The following is a 21,042-nucleotide window of genomic DNA, read 5'->3' as shown; positions in this document are numbered from 1 at the left end:
CTCATTTTATTTGCTGGATACAGGAATAATGTAATAATGTCACCTGCCTTTCAAGCAAAGTAACAGTAACAGTGATTCATGGTCTGTTGAAATCCCACTTCAGCACAGGGATCTTAAAAACAATCCAACTTTTAAGCATGTATCAAGCATGTTCCATGTTGTGGTTGAGTTGTAACTCTTAACCTGGAAATCTACTTTCCTGCATCTCTTCTTGTGTACATGTTATCAATTCCAGCATCTCCGTTGGTCTCCTAACGTCTGCTCCCTACTGAAGGGGGGTAGACATTGGTAGACTCATTTTAGTGTTGGATGAGGTGGAAAACCACATTCAGATTTGCGTAATATATCAAATTCTAGAAGGCATATTTGAAAGGGCATCCATCTGGACAGTGACATTGAAACAATCTTGGAATGGAAAGAATCTTGCGGGTTCAGTCACATCTGTCTATTGTGAACATATGTATTTTGTAAAACATATTATTTCTTTCCCTTTCATATTCAAATGGTTTAAAAGCCATGTACGTTGACAGTTGGCCAGTTTTTTTTACGTAAAGTATTCTCTGCTATCCCTATACTTCAATAGGACCATCTTGAATTTAACCGTCTAGAAACCTTGATACATGATTCATATTCATATATTTATATTTACTTTGACTTTTGGCAGTATTTCCTGTGGGTTTGGGCTCAAACTATGACTTATAATCTTCTGCTTTGCTTTGCCAGCCCTGGGCAAAACAACATGAATGATGAAAGTAACATTACCGTGTTCACCAAGATCCTAGACAGCCTTCTGGATGGCTATGACAATCGCCTCAGGCCAGGACTTGGAGGTCAGTAAACCCGAGCCTTTCAGTGCATTTTGTCAGACTGCTTGTTGCACTTGGCGTTTTGCTAGTGTGAAGATGTCACCTCGGTGAAGACAATAAAAGCACCATGACTGCACATATGCGACTAAAATGTACTGAAGTGGGTTTGCTTTGTCATTTTCATGCTTGTTTACAAATGTTTTTTCTGAATTGGTGAATTTTTAGGAAGCACAATGAACCCTGTTGTTTGTGTTTGTGTGTTCTGTTTTTTTTTGTTGTTGTTGTCTCTACTTACTTACTCTATTGTCAAATGTTCATTGTGAGAAACGGAAACAAAATGGCAGGGAGAGAATGAGAGAGGAATAGATAAGGTGGAAAACATGGAGGGGAAAAGTATGAGGAGTACTGAGGATTGAGTTCTGACACAAGAGGCATCAAGAGGAGAGGAAGGATAGAAATTCTGTACTATGATTGGTGTCGTTCATACAGCATGCTATTTTATGTCAGTTATTGGACAAAGATATTCAGTAAGATAACAGGTCACCTCAGCCATCCTTCATGAACCAAACTCCAGCAGAACCATTCCGGCTCAGTATTATGGGACCGGACTGGCATATTTTCAATATGTGTGAATTTATGATGAACGAGTGGATTGTCCATGTAATAGAGCTGACACTGAAACCAATAGCAGCAAAAATGGCTATTGACATCCAAAATGGCTTTTTTATGGTGCTGCTTTTTTCTGAATGTGTTTGTGTTGAAGTCTTAAGAATAATTTTAAACAGATTGGATGGTTTGGAAGCTATAGCCAGGTGGTCTTGTATTAACAGGTAGTTAGAATATAATAAATGTCCCTGATAGTCACTCACTCTGGCAATTTCCTGCTTCAACAGAGCGTGTAACTGAAGTCAAGACTGACATTTTCGTGACTAGTATTGGGCCAGTTTCGGACCACGACATGGTAAGACTCCTCTTGCCTCTTTAAATGTCACTAGTTTCTTCCCGTCCACCCTCTCTGGTGTCTTCCTTCCTCTGCAGTCACACTGATCTCTGATTCAGTCAATTACCTCCTGATGTATTAATAAAACCACCATGTGTGTTAAATGTAGCTGGTCAATCTCAAACAACATAAATGCCACAGTTGCTGGTGTGACATCATGCAATGTTATTGTGAATATCTGAGGGTTTTCAACCTGAGACTAATATTTTGTTTAGCTTGCAGATGAAGAGTCGACACCTCCCAGTCATCTCATTATGGAGTGTTGGCCACTGATTTACAGTATATAATGTGGTAACCACAAATTTGGTTACGACAAAGTTTGTAACCACAAATATATTACATAGTCATCTGTAACTTTGTAAAGCTGCAAAAGTGTATTAGAAGCATTTTTGGTTTAATAGCACTGATTTTAATGTATGTGTGCATAAATGTAAATATAAGGAAAGGGTGTGACCAGAAATATTTAGGAGCAAACTTTATGTATCACAACATTTCTTCCTGGTCAAATTAGAAATGTGTTTTTGGGCCAACAAGTCCGCATCAAGCTTGCCCCTCTCCTTTATATGTCCTGATATGTTGATGGGTGCCATTCAGTCACTGCAGCGCAAACAACCTGCAGTTTTACTCCGGTCTCTCTCCAGAGGGCCTCACCAACCAACAGTGAGTCACTGCAGCACGACGGAGCATCGGCTGTATCTTAGGGCAGCGCCTGGAATCGTCGTCTGTGGTGAAACATGAACCACATTAGTGACATGAGTGTCTGAACGTAAATCAACTGGTAAATTGAGAGTTTCACCCTTTGGCTCAAGTTAGCCTTTTCTTCTTTCTTTCAATAAGGACAGACACCCTGACTTTTAGGTTTGATGTTTTAAGGGTAAAATATGGTTTGGAATATGAAATGTGAATGGCCAGCGTGTTTTTTTACACCTCAAGGAACAACTGAGCATCTGATCTCTGACCAATGACCTGCAAACCAATTAATCTCTTCCAAATGCCTCTTCTACACCACTTAAAAATCTCCTGTTATTTGCACATGAAGTGTGTGGAGTCCACTTGATGTAATTACCGTTAATTGTACTGGATGACATGTAGACCAGAACGATTTTGCTGCTGTGTGAAGGCCAGAAGGAACAACTGAAGAACATTTTCTCCATCTCCAGTCACTCCATATCCTCCTCTATTACCTTGAATCTCTGTCTCAACTCTGAGTAATTAACTTGAGTGGAAAGAGGAGGGGGATGAGAACAAAAAACAGGCTGCTCTGTAATTTTTACAGGCTCCCTTTACTCTGCTGGCCAGTCATGTGGAGCCATTAAAATATGCTCTCAGCTATAGTCATTAGCTAGCATTCAACTGAAATGTCCACTTCATTTTGTGTCCATTTTTTTTTTGGTGTCCCAGTGTCATGTACATTGCTGAGAAAGTTCTCACAAAGACAGATTCTCAATACTCAAATTATGCTACAGTCAATAGTGCATTCAGTTTGCCACATCCTAGTTGTAGTGGAAAGTATTGATGAAAGGAGACATGTTTCTCCGTTTACCAGAGAGCAATTACTGAACTTTAAAAAAGACATGCAGGAAATGGTGCAGAAAACACATAATGCACCTCCATCCCCTGGATCCTCCTTGTATGTGCTTGTTTAACATGAAGAGGTATTTACCAGTGAGAAATTGAGACCAAGGCTGCCATGTGGAAGTCAAAGTGACATGAGGAAGAGGAGGGGGGAAACTGACAACATTTATACAATGGTGAGAAGAAGAAAGAAGAGGCTGGACTCATCCCGCTCTGCTGAACCTCTCCTCCTCCGCTTCTCCACATGTAGGAGTACACCATTGACGTCTTCTTCAGGCAGAGCTGGAGGGATGAGAGATTAAAGTTCAAAGGTCCCCATGGCCGTGCTGCGTCTCAACAACCTTATGGCCAGCAAAATCTGGACCCCTGATACGTTTTTCCACAATGGCAAGAAGTCAGTGGCGCACAACATGACCATGCCGAACAAGCTGCTGCGGATCACAGAGGAGGGCACGTTGCTGTACACCATGAGGTAGGCAGTCATGTTTTTACCCCAGCGGCACAATCAATATTTGATATATGCATTTTGCAGAAGATGGTGACTAATGTAATTGAATGAAGTAGTCTGGAATGAATTATTATTCTGTACATTGTATTCTGTTACAATATATGTATGTGCAATACGTGTCCCTATTCGATGGACGCTGTTGTTTTGTATGTGATTCTTGCATTTGCATTGGATTTACAGTATTTACAATTGTTTGTTAATAATCATTATTATATTCACTGGGGGAATCATTTCATCCTCTCATCAGCCATCATTTTGGGGTTGCTACCTGGCATTTTAGCATGATGTCAGACGTACAACTTCTGAGCTCAGTTTTGAGTTTTTGAACATAACACCTTAATAGCCTTCAGAGGAACGGCGGGTTCATAAAGCCCTGGATGACATCACAAACATCCAGATCAGCGCTTATGTGTGATGTCTATGACGAGGATTGTAAGACATTTGTTTTAGCATGTTTACTGGCAGGGGGAGGGGGAGGAGGCGGAGCCCATGTTGCTGTCACAGATGAGCGAGATGAGGGATGGAAGGGAGATTAGTGTGTCACGGGTGGCCTGACATGCTGTTTTTTCAACCAAGCTGTCAGAAAATAGAAACTCTCAGCTCAGGGAAGTGGAGGGTTTCTGTGTTTATGAGAGACTACAAATAAATGGTGCATCGCATGCTCCTGTTGCCCCAATTGACGTAATTGTCATTTTTGTATAGAGCTTTTCCTGTTCCAATTCTTAGTCTTCACAAGCATTGTTACCATATTGTCTTGGCATTTCTTCTCAACTGGGCCTTTTCATTTCTCCATTTCTTGCTGTTGATGATTCATTGTTAATCTCTCCAGGCTGACCGTAAGAGCAGAATGCCCCATGCACCTTGAGGACTTCCCCATGGATGCCCATGCTTGTCCACTGAAATTTGGCAGTTGTAAGTGGCCTCTGCACTCACATACGTTTCCTACGATCACACACACTGTTGCTATACGTCGACCTACAGGAGGAATGAGCCCTGCACCGATCCCAGATAGGGGATGAAAATGTGGTAACAGCTGTTCTACCAAGGGAACCAAAGGGGCTAAGCCGCCTCTGGTCCCCTCATTCAGTCCTGCCAGACCCTGCACGACCCTGGCAAACGTGCAACCTGGAGACTTGTGTTTATCCAAGACAGAAATATTTCCAGATCATCACACCAGCTGCTCACTGCTGACAGCCACGCCTACACTCCTACACCTACACTTTTTTCTTTCAGGAAGCACAACAAGAGTAGGAATGAGGAATGTGGACAAAAAATAAGAAAAAACATAAAACAAAAAACAAAACATACACAAAGATGTTAACACAAGCACAACAATCCAGGCAAACTGAAACAGACTGAAGTTGCACCATCGCCTCTGCCATTTTTCAGACAGCTGCAAAGCGTAAGTGAGAGGACAGAGCTTCAACCCCCCCTCTTTAAATTGAATTCACTCTCTAAATATTTCAGTGATGAGCTCTCTTCCTTATGCTGCAGTGTGCAGTCGAGCCATCGTTTCCTCAGCCGTGGTCGAGCCACACTGCAGATTTGACAGGTTGTGTGGCTAGAGGGATGAAAAGACTGACTTAGCCGTTTTAAGGTCATGTTGTCCCCGTTAGCATGATGTTTGTTTGTTTGTTTCCTTATAAGTTGGGGTAGTGACATGACTCAAAGTGACATGAGATGACAACCTATATTAAAAGTGAGAATGAGATTTTTGAGAAGTGGACTCAGTGTGACATAGGCTTAGTCAATGTCAAAGAAAAGGGATTGAAAGTAAGTGATGATGGGTTTAGAAGAGACTCTTGAGGTGAGATCATAAAACATACATATGCTTAAATAACAAACGAGACAAGACAAGCAGAGCAGTAATGAAAGCAGACAGGCAAGATGAGAGAGGACAAGATGAGACAAAATGAGATGAGGTAAGACAAAACTAAAGACTTAAAGAGAGGGGGACCTTGGTTCTTCTTTCTTTTTTCACTTGGCATTCCAAGCAGCTTCAAAAATAGAGTTTGCAAAGCAACATGTGAAGAAAGAAAACCAGCAGCAAATGTATTCATGCTATGGTCATGATTTTCAGATGCCTACACTCGAGCAGAAGTAGTGTATGTCTGGACCAGAGGAGCTGCCCAGTCTGTGGTGGTGGCTGAGGATGGGTCCAGGTTAAACCAATACGATCTGATGGGGCAGAGTGTGGATTCTGGAGTGGTGCAGTCCAGCACAGGTAGGGTTTTCATCTTCATTGTGTTATCTGTGCATGAAAAATGTGATTTAAATGGAAGAAAACTGAAACGTTGATCCTCATTCTCAGCCTCAAATGTCATGCGGATCTTATTTCTGCTTGCGCACAGCATCCATCCGGCTTATATTCCATAAGTGTGCAAATGATGGTCTGAAAATGAAACAATTTGACAGCTGCATCACTTCGTCTGCATCTCCAGTGGCATCGGTTTGGCACTTTACAAATGGCAGGCCATGTCCTAGATTCATAATTTCCCTACTGGCCATTGCATCTTTTTTCCACTTCCTTTTGGTCCAGTGATACTGGCGAAAACTCGTGAAAATGGGTGACCCGTTTGCAGTGACGGTCACAGGAAGTGTTGGTTCAGGCATTGCTTACATCCAGACCACTTAGTTTTTTACTGACCAGCTCCTGCCAATAAGATATAATAAAGAAATTACCGTAACAAGACAGCCAGATAAATCCCCTCGATGTTCCAGAGGCTACAACTTGTCATATTCTGTCTGTGTCTGGCTCTGAACGCACTGATGAAATGGATTTTGCTTTGGTATTGAATTTGCTGACAAACGATAAACTCAACAATAAATCTCACTAACAGTAAAAAGGACGGTTACAATAGATGATAGAGGATAGTTGTAAACTCACGTTCCTAAAAGCAGAGTATAAATTAAAAAGTTTTATCCTTCCTGACCTTGTGTTGTCCTTCATCTAACAACCACAGGAGAGTATGTTGTGATGACAACCCACTTCCACCTGAAGAGGAAAATTGGTTACTTTGTGATCCAGACGTATCTCCCCTGTATCATGACCGTCATCCTCTCCCAGGTGTCTTTCTGGCTTAACAGAGAGTCTGTCCCTGCCAGGACTGTGTTCGGTGAGTCGTTTTCCTCATCTGCATGCCTTTTAAACAACAATCAGTCACCACGGCTGACATGAATGTGCGGAAAATCCATGCAGGAGATAGAGCCCAAATCACAAGCATTGAACAGATGTTCTGTTGTGAAAAACGGAATTACATGGTAATGTGAAAATTATGTTTCACCATCTGACTGAATATAATTGATGACATGATTTGTTGTTTACCTTTGGAAGTAACAGTGTGTCAGTATAACGAAGTACAGCTGAAGAAACTTCATTTCTCTCTCTTGAAAACATCGTTCACTCTGTTTGTTTGATTTTTCATTCAATATGCCCTTTAAATGGTTAGTGGATGCAAAGGCTTGGGCAAAAATGAAGGGATAGTTCACTGCATTTTTTTATTCTTCTTATTTGTTATTCTTATTATTATTATTATTCAATAACAGCACAGTTCTTTTTGGAAATGGTTTGTCTTGACTCAAATGATTCCTTTCCACACGAAAGAGAAATGCAGAGAAACTGATAATTTAACATGGTAACTATGTCTTGTGCAAACAGTGGCCGCCCACAGTGACTTCCTCGACTCCCAGCAGGTTGCCTGGCAACCCCGTGGTGACGACAGAGTAATATCAGTCTTGTCATCTAACTCTCGGCAAGAACGCTACTAAGCACATTTCCCAGGTTTCTCTTATATCCCTCAACCATCCCTTTAAAATATATTAAGGCTAATTGAGGTCCATATCTTTAAACCGCATTATCAGGCCACAATTTACTGAAAGACATTTCTATTCTGCTCCATTCTGTCTCTGCACCAGTGGAATGAACAAGCTTTATTCGTCTCTGGGCGGCTGCAGTAGAATTTCAAACAAATGTTCAGCGTGAATTCACATTTACGTTCTCTGCATGTGTGTCTGAAACTGTGTTTCTACCTAGATGTGTGTGTGTGTGTGTGTGTGTGTGCTCCTACAGACAGACATGTAAGTGTGTGTGCGTGTGCGATTGTGTATGTGTCTATGCGTGTGTGCGCATGTAAGCAGTGTGTTTGTCTGTCACACTGAGGTCTTACATAAGACTGCCCAAAAGGAACACTCTCACTAGTCTGCAGCATGCTCTGTAGCAGCAAAGCGCAGCAGCAGGCAGCATGTCCTTGATTTACCTCACAACACAGTCTTCCTTCATGTTTCCTCTCTCTCTCTCTCTCTCTCTCTCCCACCCTTTCACCCTCTCTCCTCGTGGATGTCAGTGTCTCTCCTGTCCCACTTTAACAGCAGCATTATACTGGCACCAGATTCTGAAGCTCTGCAGTCTCCAGCAGGTTTTTCCTGCAGAATTCCGAGATTTGTTTGTCTCCCTGGTGTGTGAGTGTGCAAGTGTGAATATGTCACAGCTAGTCACATGTTGGGAGGAAATCTGGATGGCCTAGATTGGATTCATACAAGTATCTAGGGCAGGTGTGTGCTCCTCATGCTGTAGTTATGCTTCATGGATTTCCAGGCAATACAAACACACACGCATGCACAAACATGCAGTGTCTTAGTGTACTAGGTAGGTCATTCTAGTGATTAATATGCATCATCTCGGAGAGCGGATGAATGGTTCATTTCTTCACATAGGTTACAATGTCAATATGGTTGTATATGATCAGTATGAAGACAGATCAGACAATCAAAAAGCCTTTATTGCCAGCTTAATCCTTCTGCTGTCATCTTATTCAAGGATGTGGCACATTGTACATGTGTCTAGTGCTATTAGGACGGAAGAACTCAGCTGTCTTGGTTCATTGGCTCGTCTATTACAGTCTATTGCTGTATGCATTTTAACCCTGAAACACCACCATTGCACCGCCAACGGGAATCTACCCGATTCATGCATGTTAATGTCAAAGGTTAATATGTATCCAGTATGATCGCTGTATAAGCTGCAGCACAGCAGTGGAAACGTGTCTCTGTACCTGTTTGCTGCAACTGATTTTATTGAATTTGACAGCTGCACTTGTAAATGGTGCTTTGAAAATGTAACAAGACAGATAAATGCCATCAGTTTGAAAAGGATGGCATCTGAAGCCGCGACTGGAATTGTTTCACAGCACTGATTAGCACAAGTAATGATAAACCTGCTCATGCAGCACTCTCCAATTCCTGATCTTGGAGGCTCTCTCTGCCCATCTGTGCGTTATTTTGGTGCCCGGTGCACAGGTGGGATGAGAAGCCGAGACAGGTCAAAGGTTTATTGTGATGAAGTGGTACAAACATCTTTAAATCTATTCTGATTGGGATGAGGCTCGAAATGTTGAGCTGTGATTGTTTCTAAAGTTTCTAATTTATTCCTGCAAGCACCTGCAGATGGTGCACATCTGTGGAAATTAAGTGAAGAAAATGATTCAAAGTATTCAGAGAGGTTTGCACTGCACAGCCAGTTCCTTACATGTACATGGAACAATCCAAAAAAATCTGCACACAGATCCAGATTGACTCCCAAATATAATGGCTCATTCCCTGACGTTAAATCTTTCAGGAGAATCAGATCAGTAGTGTTGTTGTAAATTGACAATCAAACATGCAAATGGAAAAACTTACCTCCTTGGTGGAGGTACTAACTATGACACACCAATATGTTAATGTACAGTTGATAAGAAACGTTATCTTCCACACTGTACTGCAGCATATTAAATGTCCATCAGTGTTAGCACCATTCACACATCCTTATATGGTTGGAATAATATACCTCTGACTCATATCTGGATGAGCACAGAAGTCACGAGCAGCCACATTGTTAGGTCATTCTAACACTAGCGTAACATTTCCAACAGTGCATGAGTCTGCACTGAATTAAAGGCCAGTAGCACAAGGCTGAGTACACAGTGGGACATTAAATACATATGATAGTTCATTAGCACTATAAAACATTTGGTGATCATCACATTTAGGAATTAATGAAACAGAATAAAGGAAATTTGCCTGACCACCCAGTTTATCCATCACTCTCAACGTTATATGCGAGTGGCACAGATGGACACTTCTAATATTCAGCAAAATGTTTTTCATACAACAAGAATTACTGCTTTGTCCCGATTTAATGTCTCGTCATGTTCTTGTACACTGTGGAGCATGCTAAAGCAGCTGGCACTATTCTCCGTTAAATAATGAAAGTGATTAAAAATGTATTGAGTGTGAAAAGCAGAGATGAGCAGCTCTCATGCCCACAACGGTCATTGATTAAGATTTCAAAAGCAGCATCAAGTTTTTATGTCCATCATTGATGTGTGCAGTTAGTGAACAGAAAACAGGCTTCTCCCTTCGTGTCATGACTTTTAAATGCACCACTTTTTTCTTTAACATTCCTTCTCATATGCCAGGTGTCAAATCTTACACAAACAATCTGCATAAAAGATGCCAGACTTACAAAAAGCCATCACACTGACAGATTCACAGACAAAAGCAGACATCTTCCAAATGGCTCCACAGAGTCGATAAACTAAAAAAAGGTTTTACTTCAATAACTGTAACTTTGATTACCGTATGGAACTGTCCTAACCTGCCACACACACACACACAAAAAGACTTGACCAGATACGTTGTTTAAATCACATTAGGTGCTTATGAAGCACTGGCTCTGCTCTAAATCTTTTCCTGCAGTCTGCCCTGTAGATGAATAGGCAATTTGAAAACACAGCAGTGGGTCGAGTTATCGTATTTGTCACTGTGCCGATTAAGAGCCTGATTAGTTTACAGGCATTCTGGTGCAGCAGAAAACCGTTGGATGTTCTAGTCTTTCCAGTCCGAATGAAAATGAAAAGGAAGGTGGCAGTGATGGTGCAGATATGGCGCTCTCTGTCTCTCCCTCTAAGCTGTGGACAGCGGTGCTCCGAGGATTAGCTCAATTTCTTCTCAGCTCTTTAAGCATGATTTTCTGGGTATTTATTGGTTCTCCCAGGATGCTGTTTAATGTATCTGCTCATTAAGGAATAACACCTAGCGCGTGCGTGGGGGTGTGTTAAACAGGATTCGGTTGCGCGTGTACAAAAATGTGCAAGCGTAGGTGTGTGTTTGTTTGCTATAGCTGTACCACCTGGATGTGTGCCAGTGGCCGCTTAGAAATTCATGATTACTAGCTGCGGTAGTGCTGCTGTGTGTGTGTGTGTGTGTGTGTGTGTGTCTGTGTCTGTGTCACAATTCTCGCAACTGCTGTTGAACTCACCCAACAGTCAATGTGTCAGTTTAGTTCTGGATTTCTCTCAATCAGATATATGTGTGACGACATGAATCTGAAGGTTCAGATATTGATGAGTAATGAATAACTTAGCAGCCGCTGCAGAGTAAAGATGTGGATAGACAGCTGCCAAAGGCAGATACTCTCCCAGGACTTGATTAGGGACTATGAAAAGTTGCCTGACAACCCCCTACACAGCTATCATGCTTATTCATGAGCAATCTGTACAACGTATACATGTTTCACATGGTTCACTGATTCATTAAACATGACACAAATCTAACACAACATCTGGATACTGTTTTGAATATACAAATACCAAACTACAACTAAAACAAATACAGATGTGTTTTTTGTAAAGATGTCAAATTATTTGTATTTAAGTATTTGTTCAAGAAATGCCATTTATATTTTGACAATTCTATTCTAGAGTCAGAATTCTTCTATTGTCATTATTATATATATAAGAAGAATAAAATTGTTTGTTGCTTTGTGCCAACACTACAGCGCTAGAAAAGTTCGAAATAAGATACAAAAAATAAGATGAAATTAAAAAAAGGAGAAAAAATAGATATGCTATGCATTACATACAGGGACATATATATATTATTCACAAATATTGCGTATAGTGTGTGTGCGTGTGTGTGTGTGTCAGTATGCTGAGAGTGGTGTGATGACTGACTCCGCTCTTGGGTTGAAACTGTTCCTCATTTGACTCAATTCTGACCTGCATAATAGAGAAACATGTTCAGTAAATGTATTCCTTTTACAAAATGCACTAATAAAATAGTGTTTTTCCGTTGTTTCCTGTATAGTGTTAATGACAAATAACTGACATCTCAGATAACTGACATTTCTATGGTTGTGTACATCATCAGCCTAAAGTTTACAGTGAAATATTTTCCGGTTCAATACAAATTCAGTACTGACTTTAGCTCATGAGTTTATTTCAGGATTTTAATGTTTGTCTTTTAGCATAAATTGCAAAAGGTTAGGAAAGAACAGAAATCCTTGTCTCTGATCTCAGAGTCCTCGGAGTCTTCTTCGCCTGTGCAAGCACGGTCAACAAACGTCTTTGCAGCACAGCTATCGAATGTAATTGTCTTTGAACAAATGTAGTTGTGCATACTGAAGAATATTTGCTTGTCAACATCTTTACCCCAAAGCCCCCATTTACAACCTAAACACGACACAGAGAAGACCGGACATTCTGTGAGTCGTCGCGTGTTATAACCCGAACATTGACCTCATACCACAGTTTTGTTGTCAAGCTCAAACGGTTACGCACTCGGCCCCGAACATTGTCAGTGGCAAATAGGAACCATAAGAGTAAGGAGAGAGAGCACAGACACTTTTTCTGAAGGCTTACGCCCACAGAGATTTGTCTGTGTGGCTGAGTGGTACATTTTACCCAACTGGCTGGAGAATGCTCTGATTATCTGCGGCCTGGCAGTTCAAGGATTTTCAGCAAAGTTTTGAAGTTTGAACGAAAAGTCCCCATTAGTTCAAACAGTAAATGGTCAGAAAGATCAATAACCACAATACACAGCTTTGCACACCATGAACAATTGTTTGACGCTGAGAGGCTAAGAGCGCTGAATTATATTTTGACATCCTCAGGGGCAATTTATCTTCTGGTGTGTTCATATGTTGAACATTTGGTTTAGATGTAATTTTGTACTTGTGTGTCCTTCCCCTTACTTGACAGAGTTTATGACTTGACTTAAGCAACCGACGCTCAACATTACAGTAGTTTATAAGAGAGGGACTAATGGTGACAAAGGGGAATTCATTACCTGGTTGTGGTTCAAAGTGTGTTGTTGTGATCTATTACTGATTATCCTGATGAACAAAGAACCCTTTTGCACAATTTAACAAGCTAAAAGCTTAATTGTTTAACATGGAGGGATGTCTGTGCTTGTATACGCTCAGCAAAATGTATGAGACTCTCCTGAATTGAGTTCCACACCAGTTACTCCAGTTTCATTAACAGCGTTTACTTCTAATACTCCCCACATATCAAGTAGACTCATTTTCAACCAGCTCCAATGGATCAACCTGCTAGTTTACACCTATTCCTAGGAAGGCTGTTCACACACACATTCTCTCTGAAGGTGGGAAACACAGACATGCTCAGTCACACACACTTAAACACACACACAGGCAGATTATGTTAGACAAAGAAACACTCTTATATCCCATTTACAGACACGTTATGAATGCTAGATCCATGCATTGTTCCAAATGCTTTTTTTCTCCCTTTTTCTCTTGTGGTAATAAGACGTTGGAGGAGTAGGATGACTTGTTTCCATGACAACACAGCTCGTAAAACACAGTAAAATATATATGATTCTTTCACATGAGGTTTTCGAGAGGACTTGTGTAATACCCAGTGGTGCTGCATTCACCCACCCCCACAATATGAAGTGATTTATTGGCAAACAGAGAGAGTGACAACATTGTGTTACCACCCACTGTTCCATCCACCTTCCCTTGCCTACCTTCCTCCCTTCCTACTACAATACCCCATGTACTTCCAAATATGCACATAGGCCTTCATCCTCCTCCAATGCTCAAAACTCGCTATTCCCCACGTCCACAACTATCCCTTTGTTCATGCTCCTTCTTACTTCTGCGGCTTTTAGATCTGAGGGAGTTGATGTGATGTGTCAGGTAGCACCTGCTGTGGTCACAGCATTACATTGGCTCTTCTCCAGCGCAGAGCGTTCTGGCACCTGCATCATAAGTGGATCATAATATTTTATTGCTCTTAATATGTTTTCAAATATGACACTAAGCAGGCGCTTCAAGGCAAATTACACATGCATATATATACACACAGCATATGTGGATTCTGCAATATGATGGAACTCATTTGCACAACAATTGTAGTAGCATTTCATTCCAGTGACAGAGGCATGATCAAAATATATTCTGCTCTTTGGGCTTGGGTCCCAACTGACTCTTCATTTAATATCACTTCTACTTTAGCCTGATTTAGCAATTATGAATGGTTGTGTGTGTGTGTGTGTGTGTGTGTGTGTGTGTGTGTGTGTGTGTGTGTGTTTTATTGTGTTTTCATAAAAGCCAGATTTCTGTGTATTTTCCCCCATTACAAACAAAAAACACACATACTGTTGTTTTTTAATCAAAGTTTTCTATGAACAACTGAAGACCACAGCAAACTAATCAAATAAATAATAGCATCAGTTTGGAATGGTGATGCAGCTTGTGTTCTCCATGATTATTTGCCCTCTCATGGTACGATCCTAGTCTGTCCTAGCATGTGATTGGCTGCACTGTGACTCTCAAAATAAAGTTCCTCCCCAGAGCGGCTGAAGATTCTTCTCTCCCCAATGGGAGTCGCCTCTTTTCATTCATTACAAAGATTCGGCTCGTAGAGCAAGCTCGTTAGCGAACAACACATCACTAATTCTTACGTCTCCTGCTGCCATGGACCCATGACAATATGTCAGAAAAACATTCCGGGCCTTGTTAGCATTGGGCACCATACAGAACATGTGTGAAGAACTGCATTAATACAACCTACATAAGGGTGGTGCGGTACATTTCTGTATGCACACAGAATCTTTCTGTTACTCTTTTATACACGTTAACATTCCTGTGCAGAGTTGTGGCAGTGTAACAATGTAGGGACCCTTTAACTTTCAGCCATCATTTACTGTTTGCTGGCTCCAGTTGTGTTCGAGCCGGGTCCAATCATATTTTATGCTGAGGCAGGTGTTTACCCAACTACTTCTGTGTGTTGGTTTTAATCAAGTTAAGCAAATTACCTATCTGGGACATGAAAGATGAAAGAACATGCAATAAAGGCCCCAGAAACAAACTTCCGGCAATAAGCTGCAGCAAAATAAATAACTTTGACCTACTTGCCTCTCGAATCATAATGCAAATGAGAAATGTCTGACCACATATGTGCCTACTGTGCAGTTTCAGTAAATCCATCAGCGATGTCTTGTTCAGTTATGGCTAATTACCAGTCATTTGTCTGACTAATACAAATAGAATAATCATCCCTTATGCTTCATCATAACTGCACCATGCCAGCAGTGCCATAAGAGAGTGGGAGGATGGGGAGTCTGTGATTTATCCCTTTTATCTGAACTGAGGAGGAGGAAGAGGGTGAGTTCTAACACTGGACGGAACAATAGGAACTCTGCTCAACAGAATATCATGCAAGTTTCAAGATTTTAAGGAGTGAATGAGAAGTGTGTAGACAGAAACGTCCCTCCCCATATGCAGCAGCCGTGTGGGAGGGTCCTATATACATATTTTACTGTATATGCCAGCTGTCGTACAGCTCCCTTCATGATACCTCATGTGGAGTCGGGGTGGGCTGTTTGCTGCTCGGGCTGATGTTATTTGCTATGTAAACATCTGCAATAGTCTATTCCGTAATGAGCACTGCATCATTAGATACACACTGACCCACTTCCTTATGTTCTCTCTTTGCTTCTCATCTCAGCGTTCACTGACTGATTCAGCCATGTCCAGGAAGGACATGTTCTTAAAATACGGCAGCTTGGGGAAACACCATCGACTGTTTTGTTATTTGCTTGGTCTATTAGTGTGCTGGTTATTTGTGGAATAGTATTTCCCTGAGGTCCACCAATTGTTCCAGCTGCATTTACGGAAATATCTGCCTTTCCGAGTCTTTTAAAGGAAAAGCTCACAAGACTATACAGCTGCTGAGATGGATTAACATGAGAGAGCAGCTTGCTCATTTTGAATGATGGTGCATTAAAAATGTCACATGCTGGTCCGTAGTAGTTCACATCAATGGTCTGACTCAATTAATAACACTCACTTTGATTGTGTCTGCAGGGGTGACCACCGTCCTGACCATGACCACTCTCAGTATCAGTGCAAGAAACTCACTCCCAAAAGTGGCTTATGCCACAGCTATGGACTGGTTCATTGCTGTCTGCTACGCCTTCGTCTTCTCGGCCCTCATCGAGTTTGCAACAGTCAACTACTTCACCAAGAGAGGTTATGCCTGGGATGGAAAAAGTGTGGTGCCAGAGAAGGTATTTGAAGCACTTTCATGATCACACATATGATATAAAAAGACAAAAGCTTTGAGAGAACACAGTCACAGTGTCTGCTTTCAAAATGTTGACAAATTCATGTTTCCTGGAAAGAAGAGGCTCCTCATCTGACCACACAAGACACATTTCAAAATTCCATAGTGGGATTCCTGTTTTGAACAGTCGTTTATTTTCCACCACTGGGGAAGTTCCCACTTAACTGTTGAGGGAGTTGGACCAGGCAGGGAACATTCCCTTGTCATCTCATAGAAAATTCAATTTGTGTAACATGACATGAACATTAATAGTTTAGTGTTCATCTTGTGCTCTCTGCTCCACTTGTCTTGCTGCTGTAGTTAGCAGTGTAGGCGCTTTAAAGCCCATTTTGACCAGTGAATATATTTTTCTTGATATACTTTGATGACCTTCAACTGTTTTTTTGTTTGTTTGTTTACTTGCCCCCTATGTTCTTTCCAACAAAAAACAGCAAAAGAAGAAGAAAGAATCCCTCCTGAAGAAAAACAACACCACAGCCTACCCAGCCGCCACTGCTACGGCCTTCGCTCCCAACATTGCCAGGGACCCTGGTTTGGCTACTATTGCTAAAAGCGCTCCACCACCCCCGACTGAGCCCAAGGAGGAGCCAAAACCCAAACCTCCTGAGGCCAAGAAGACCTTTAACAGCGTGAGCAAGATAGACAGGATTGCCAGAATAGCCTTCCCTTTGCTCTTTGGAACCTTTAACTTGGTCTACTGGGCGACCTACTTGAATAAGAAGCCCAAATTGCAGGGGATGAATCCACACTAATCCCTAATTCATTCATTTGAAATTATACCTGTAATTATTTAATTTCCTTTCTGATTCTTTGGGAGGAAAACAAAAAAGATTTATTTTCAGACAAACATGGTGTCCATGCTGGTTGGAATTCCCAGTTGTTGCATTGCTTCTATGTTTACCTACATTTTGAACATTTGAAAAACAAAACAAGGACGATCATGATACAGACTTTTAAAAGGGTGTTGTTCAGGTCTTGGATGATGCTACTAAGGAAATTCTACTTTAAATACAGTATATAGCCAAGAGAATGCTATTCTACGACTGCACACAGCCCAAACTTGGTGGGGGCTTGTCCATTTTCCACGGTTTGAGTTATACCATGAGCTTTGTCGGGGGGAGGGGGGCTCAGAAACAACTTAATCGCTTTCCCTTCACCATGGCCAACATTTTCACAAATCCACAACTTTTGACATTTAGATGGAGAAAACACACAACTGCCCGAGATATCTGCGATACTGCAGCAGCAGTAGTGTAAACCTGAGCCACACTGGGTGGCCGGGATGGCCAGACAATGGACAGTGCTGTCTGCTGATCACAAACAACAGCTTAGTGATAGTATGTATCTCAGGCAATACATGAATTCATTTTGTTATATTTCTAAAGCTTAAACTGAGAAAAAAAAAAAATACAAAGCCCACACAGAACATTACATATCCTCTCACTATCGCTCAGACAAAATAACCATTAGTGGGTTATTACTTTCATGTTAATGTAAATACAAAGAATGAAAAAAATAATTATTTATATTTAAAATAATAACTGTTGGTGTTTTATGGCTGACGCTCCCACATATGATCCTACATATGATTTTATTGATTTTACAGAGTTCAAACTCCCAATCACTTCCACATAACTCAAACCCTACTGAGTTGATTTTTTTGGTTTTGTTTTTTCTACTGGTTAATTTCAAACACAACCATGGGAAAAGGCACGTGTGTGTGTATATGCATGAGCGGGGCATCCTTTGATTTTTGTTACTTTATGCCAAACGCACATCCAAAAACAGACTTTAAACAAACAGCTTTATTCCTGAGCAGTAAACTATTACGCCTAGTCTCCATTCACAGTAGATATTTTATGAGAATATATTTTTTTTCAGAATGTGTTGGGATTTCTGCAATAGCAATAAAACATATCTCAGTAGACACACCATTTGTATAGGGGGGGGGGCAAAAAAAATCAACTCATCTCTGTGCTCAGTATTAAAAATATAATATTTCTTTTAACAGCATTGTAAATACTACTTGTCAGAGATGTCAGTATTATGTTGAAGCTTTGCAAAGTGTTACTAAAAGGTATGTTTACTGAATACATGGAAAAGTAATTTTTAACATTTTATTTATTTATGTTTGTTTCTGATACGTTAATACGTTAAAAATAGTATATATATATATATATATATAGACACACACACACACACACACACACATATATACATACAGTATATATAAATATATATATATGTGTGTGTGTGTGTGTGTGTGTGTCTAATTCACGCTTAAGTGACTGTTTCTTGCCAGGTTAGTGTTCCATTCAAAGCTGCTTTCACACTGTGTGTTTGAGTTCCTACTCTTGGCAACAACAGCAACAACATCAGTGACTTAAACTGATATGGGCCATGAGTAAGAATGTAAAAAACAATGACAAAACATGTAAAAACCTGGATTGCAGTTTATATTTAAAATTATACACTGAAGAAGGAATTTTGTGTTTGTCTGACGAAAGTGGGGACGCTGTCTAAGTTAGCATCACCTAAAAAGGGATGGGGCACAATGAGAGCGAGACGTGCCTTTTCCATTTTCAGAGTTGTAACTATGATGGCGTCTAGTTTACAGATTGATGGTAGGTCTGTATTTTCCATCCCACTGTGCCCCCTGATCTTTCTTTTCTTTTCTTTTATTTTTCCATAGTCTTTATTTCCCTTCAGTTTAAAAAATTTGATGTAACACTCAGAAAGTACCAGCTACACTGCCTTCAGTATCACATGCCCGTTTGGACTCATTTGTTGCTGCTTGTTGTGGAGCAACAGCGAGAGACAGGGACAGAGACAGAAAGAGACAAAAAGTGGGATGAGACATTGAGATGAAGTGACACTGTCGTCTTACTTTAGCCGGTGCGGCGTTTCGCACAGAGGACTTGTCTTGCAGTTCTATGATGGTGATGAAAATGAATATATTTTTGTAGCATGATGTCAATCCCTCTTCCGAGAAAACCCAACAGCTACTACTAACATAAATGTGAAAAGAAAACTTTTATTTTTGTTTTTGAGTGTTGCTTGCTCATTTTTGGTTTTGTTTTCATGACTAACACACACACACGAGGGAAATACTTCTCTCTTCTGGTACGTTGAGGATTCTGACCAGTCCATTTTCAATTAGGTTAATGTAGCAATATAATTAGCAAGGGCTTTTCTTTAGGACCTAGGAACTTGACAGTCGTCTGGGGGTGATATCCACTGTAGCTTCACTTGGAGACTCATACAGTACACACACAAATTTGGGGACCTTTCATATTTGGTGCAAGCAAGTATTGTGTGTCCACATTTTCCTTCTACTTCAATCTTGTTTGACAATATTTCATTCAGTTTTCATTGGGGCTGCAGTGAATTCCATTATTGGGTCAGGCTGAGCATTTTCTAAAGGTGATTCTTTGGGCACTGAACAGACCAAAGGGCAAGAAAAATCCCCTGTATGTTTGTGCACGGAGGGGAACGTGATCTAACCACCAGAAGGAACGAAATGGCAGATTGGTGGTTGTTGCTATTGCTACTATTTACATTCTCATCAATGCCAGTGCTGAAAATATCCCCTAATGGCAGATCGCTTTGCAATAGAATGCAGGTGGTCTGCTGTTCACAGCCACTTAACCAACAAGCAGAGGGTCAAGGAAGTTCAGGGCAAAGAGCTGTATATGGATATTGACTTCTAAACTATTGTATGTAGGTTTATTATCATGAAGAAAAAAATATATATGTATACATATGTAAAGTACATAATGCATACAGTATTTGATTATATTGATTAACATATTAGCTAAGATGATGATGAATATTGTTTGTATTATCAACCTATTGTTATGCATTTTGCACATTTAGAAAAACATTACATTTCTGTAGTCAGCTTTGTGCTATGCAAGGACAGCTTTCAACCACATCACTGACCTTCTCTCCTCAACCACTGTGTTTCAGCTATTATGTACAAAAATGAAGTAAAAGAAAAAAAAAGCTTAGCTTTTTTTATTAGCTGTGTGCCCATTACCTTTATTTATTTTTTTTCTCTCTTTCTTTCTTTTTTTTTTTTTTATGAAACCATGGCTATACAGGGTGACGTTAAAGAAAACAGCGGATTATCGCTTGTGTTTGTGCTTTGGATTTGTCAGTGGTTGAAGGGAAAATGGCTTTCATTGTTGATTGCACTTTTTCTCCAGGGTCATGCAATAAAGTGATTGAGCTGGAAAAAAAACAGGAGCAAAACTGTAACAAGATCACGTCGTCATCACAAATAATTCAGGGTATTCCTTTAGCATGACAGACAGTACTGGAGTGGAGGAAGGTGAAGATTTTATTTTGTTAAATGGATTTTCCTTTCAAATTCATCTTAAAGCCCCATTATATCACAAGAGGCATCAGAAAGGTTTTACCTCATCAGACGTTCAGTAAACTTTATTCCTTTTCTGTTAAGACTCTTTGCTAAACTTCAGTCAGGATTGAACAAATCAGAAACACTATTTGAACCAATACTGGTTTTGCTACATTTTTATGCTCCAGGAGAGAGAATGTGAAATACGAGGCACAGTGCAATCATGATCTTCCGGTTTTGACCTTCAAACTCATGTGCAGAGCGGACATGTATATATCTGACATTTGTAGGCACACACATCATTTATTTCATTTTGTTTGATGCAACCTCTCATTGCAGTTCTCAGCGGCGTCTTTAGTTATTCCTAGATACGTACTGGA

The 21,042-nt window shown here is 40.5% G+C and overlaps 1 protein-coding gene across 1 annotated transcript; it reads left to right on the top strand.

Annotated features, from left to right (window-relative positions):
• The first annotated feature begins 739 nt into the window (after positions 1 to 739).
• LOC144741740 (gamma-aminobutyric acid receptor subunit alpha-1-like) lies at positions 740 to 17,054 on the top strand. Its single transcript, XM_078624244.1, is given in 9 exon segments — positions 740 to 830; positions 1,700 to 1,767; positions 3,632 to 3,694; positions 3,696 to 3,853; positions 4,719 to 4,801; positions 5,970 to 6,113; positions 6,853 to 7,005; positions 16,044 to 16,246; positions 16,734 to 17,054. Coding segments are annotated over 9 exon segments (1,284 nt in total).
• Positions 17,055 to 21,042: the final 3,988 nt, after the last annotated feature.

The sequence above is a fragment of the Lampetra planeri genome, unplaced genomic scaffold (genome assembly GCF_965212315.1).
Source record: "Lampetra planeri unplaced genomic scaffold, kcLamPlan1.2.h2 scaffold_688, whole genome shotgun sequence".
NCBI classification, from domain to species: Eukaryota; Metazoa; Chordata; class Hyperoartia; order Petromyzontiformes; family Petromyzontidae; genus Lampetra; species Lampetra planeri.
This window is presented reverse-complemented; position numbering and strand designations above follow the sequence as displayed.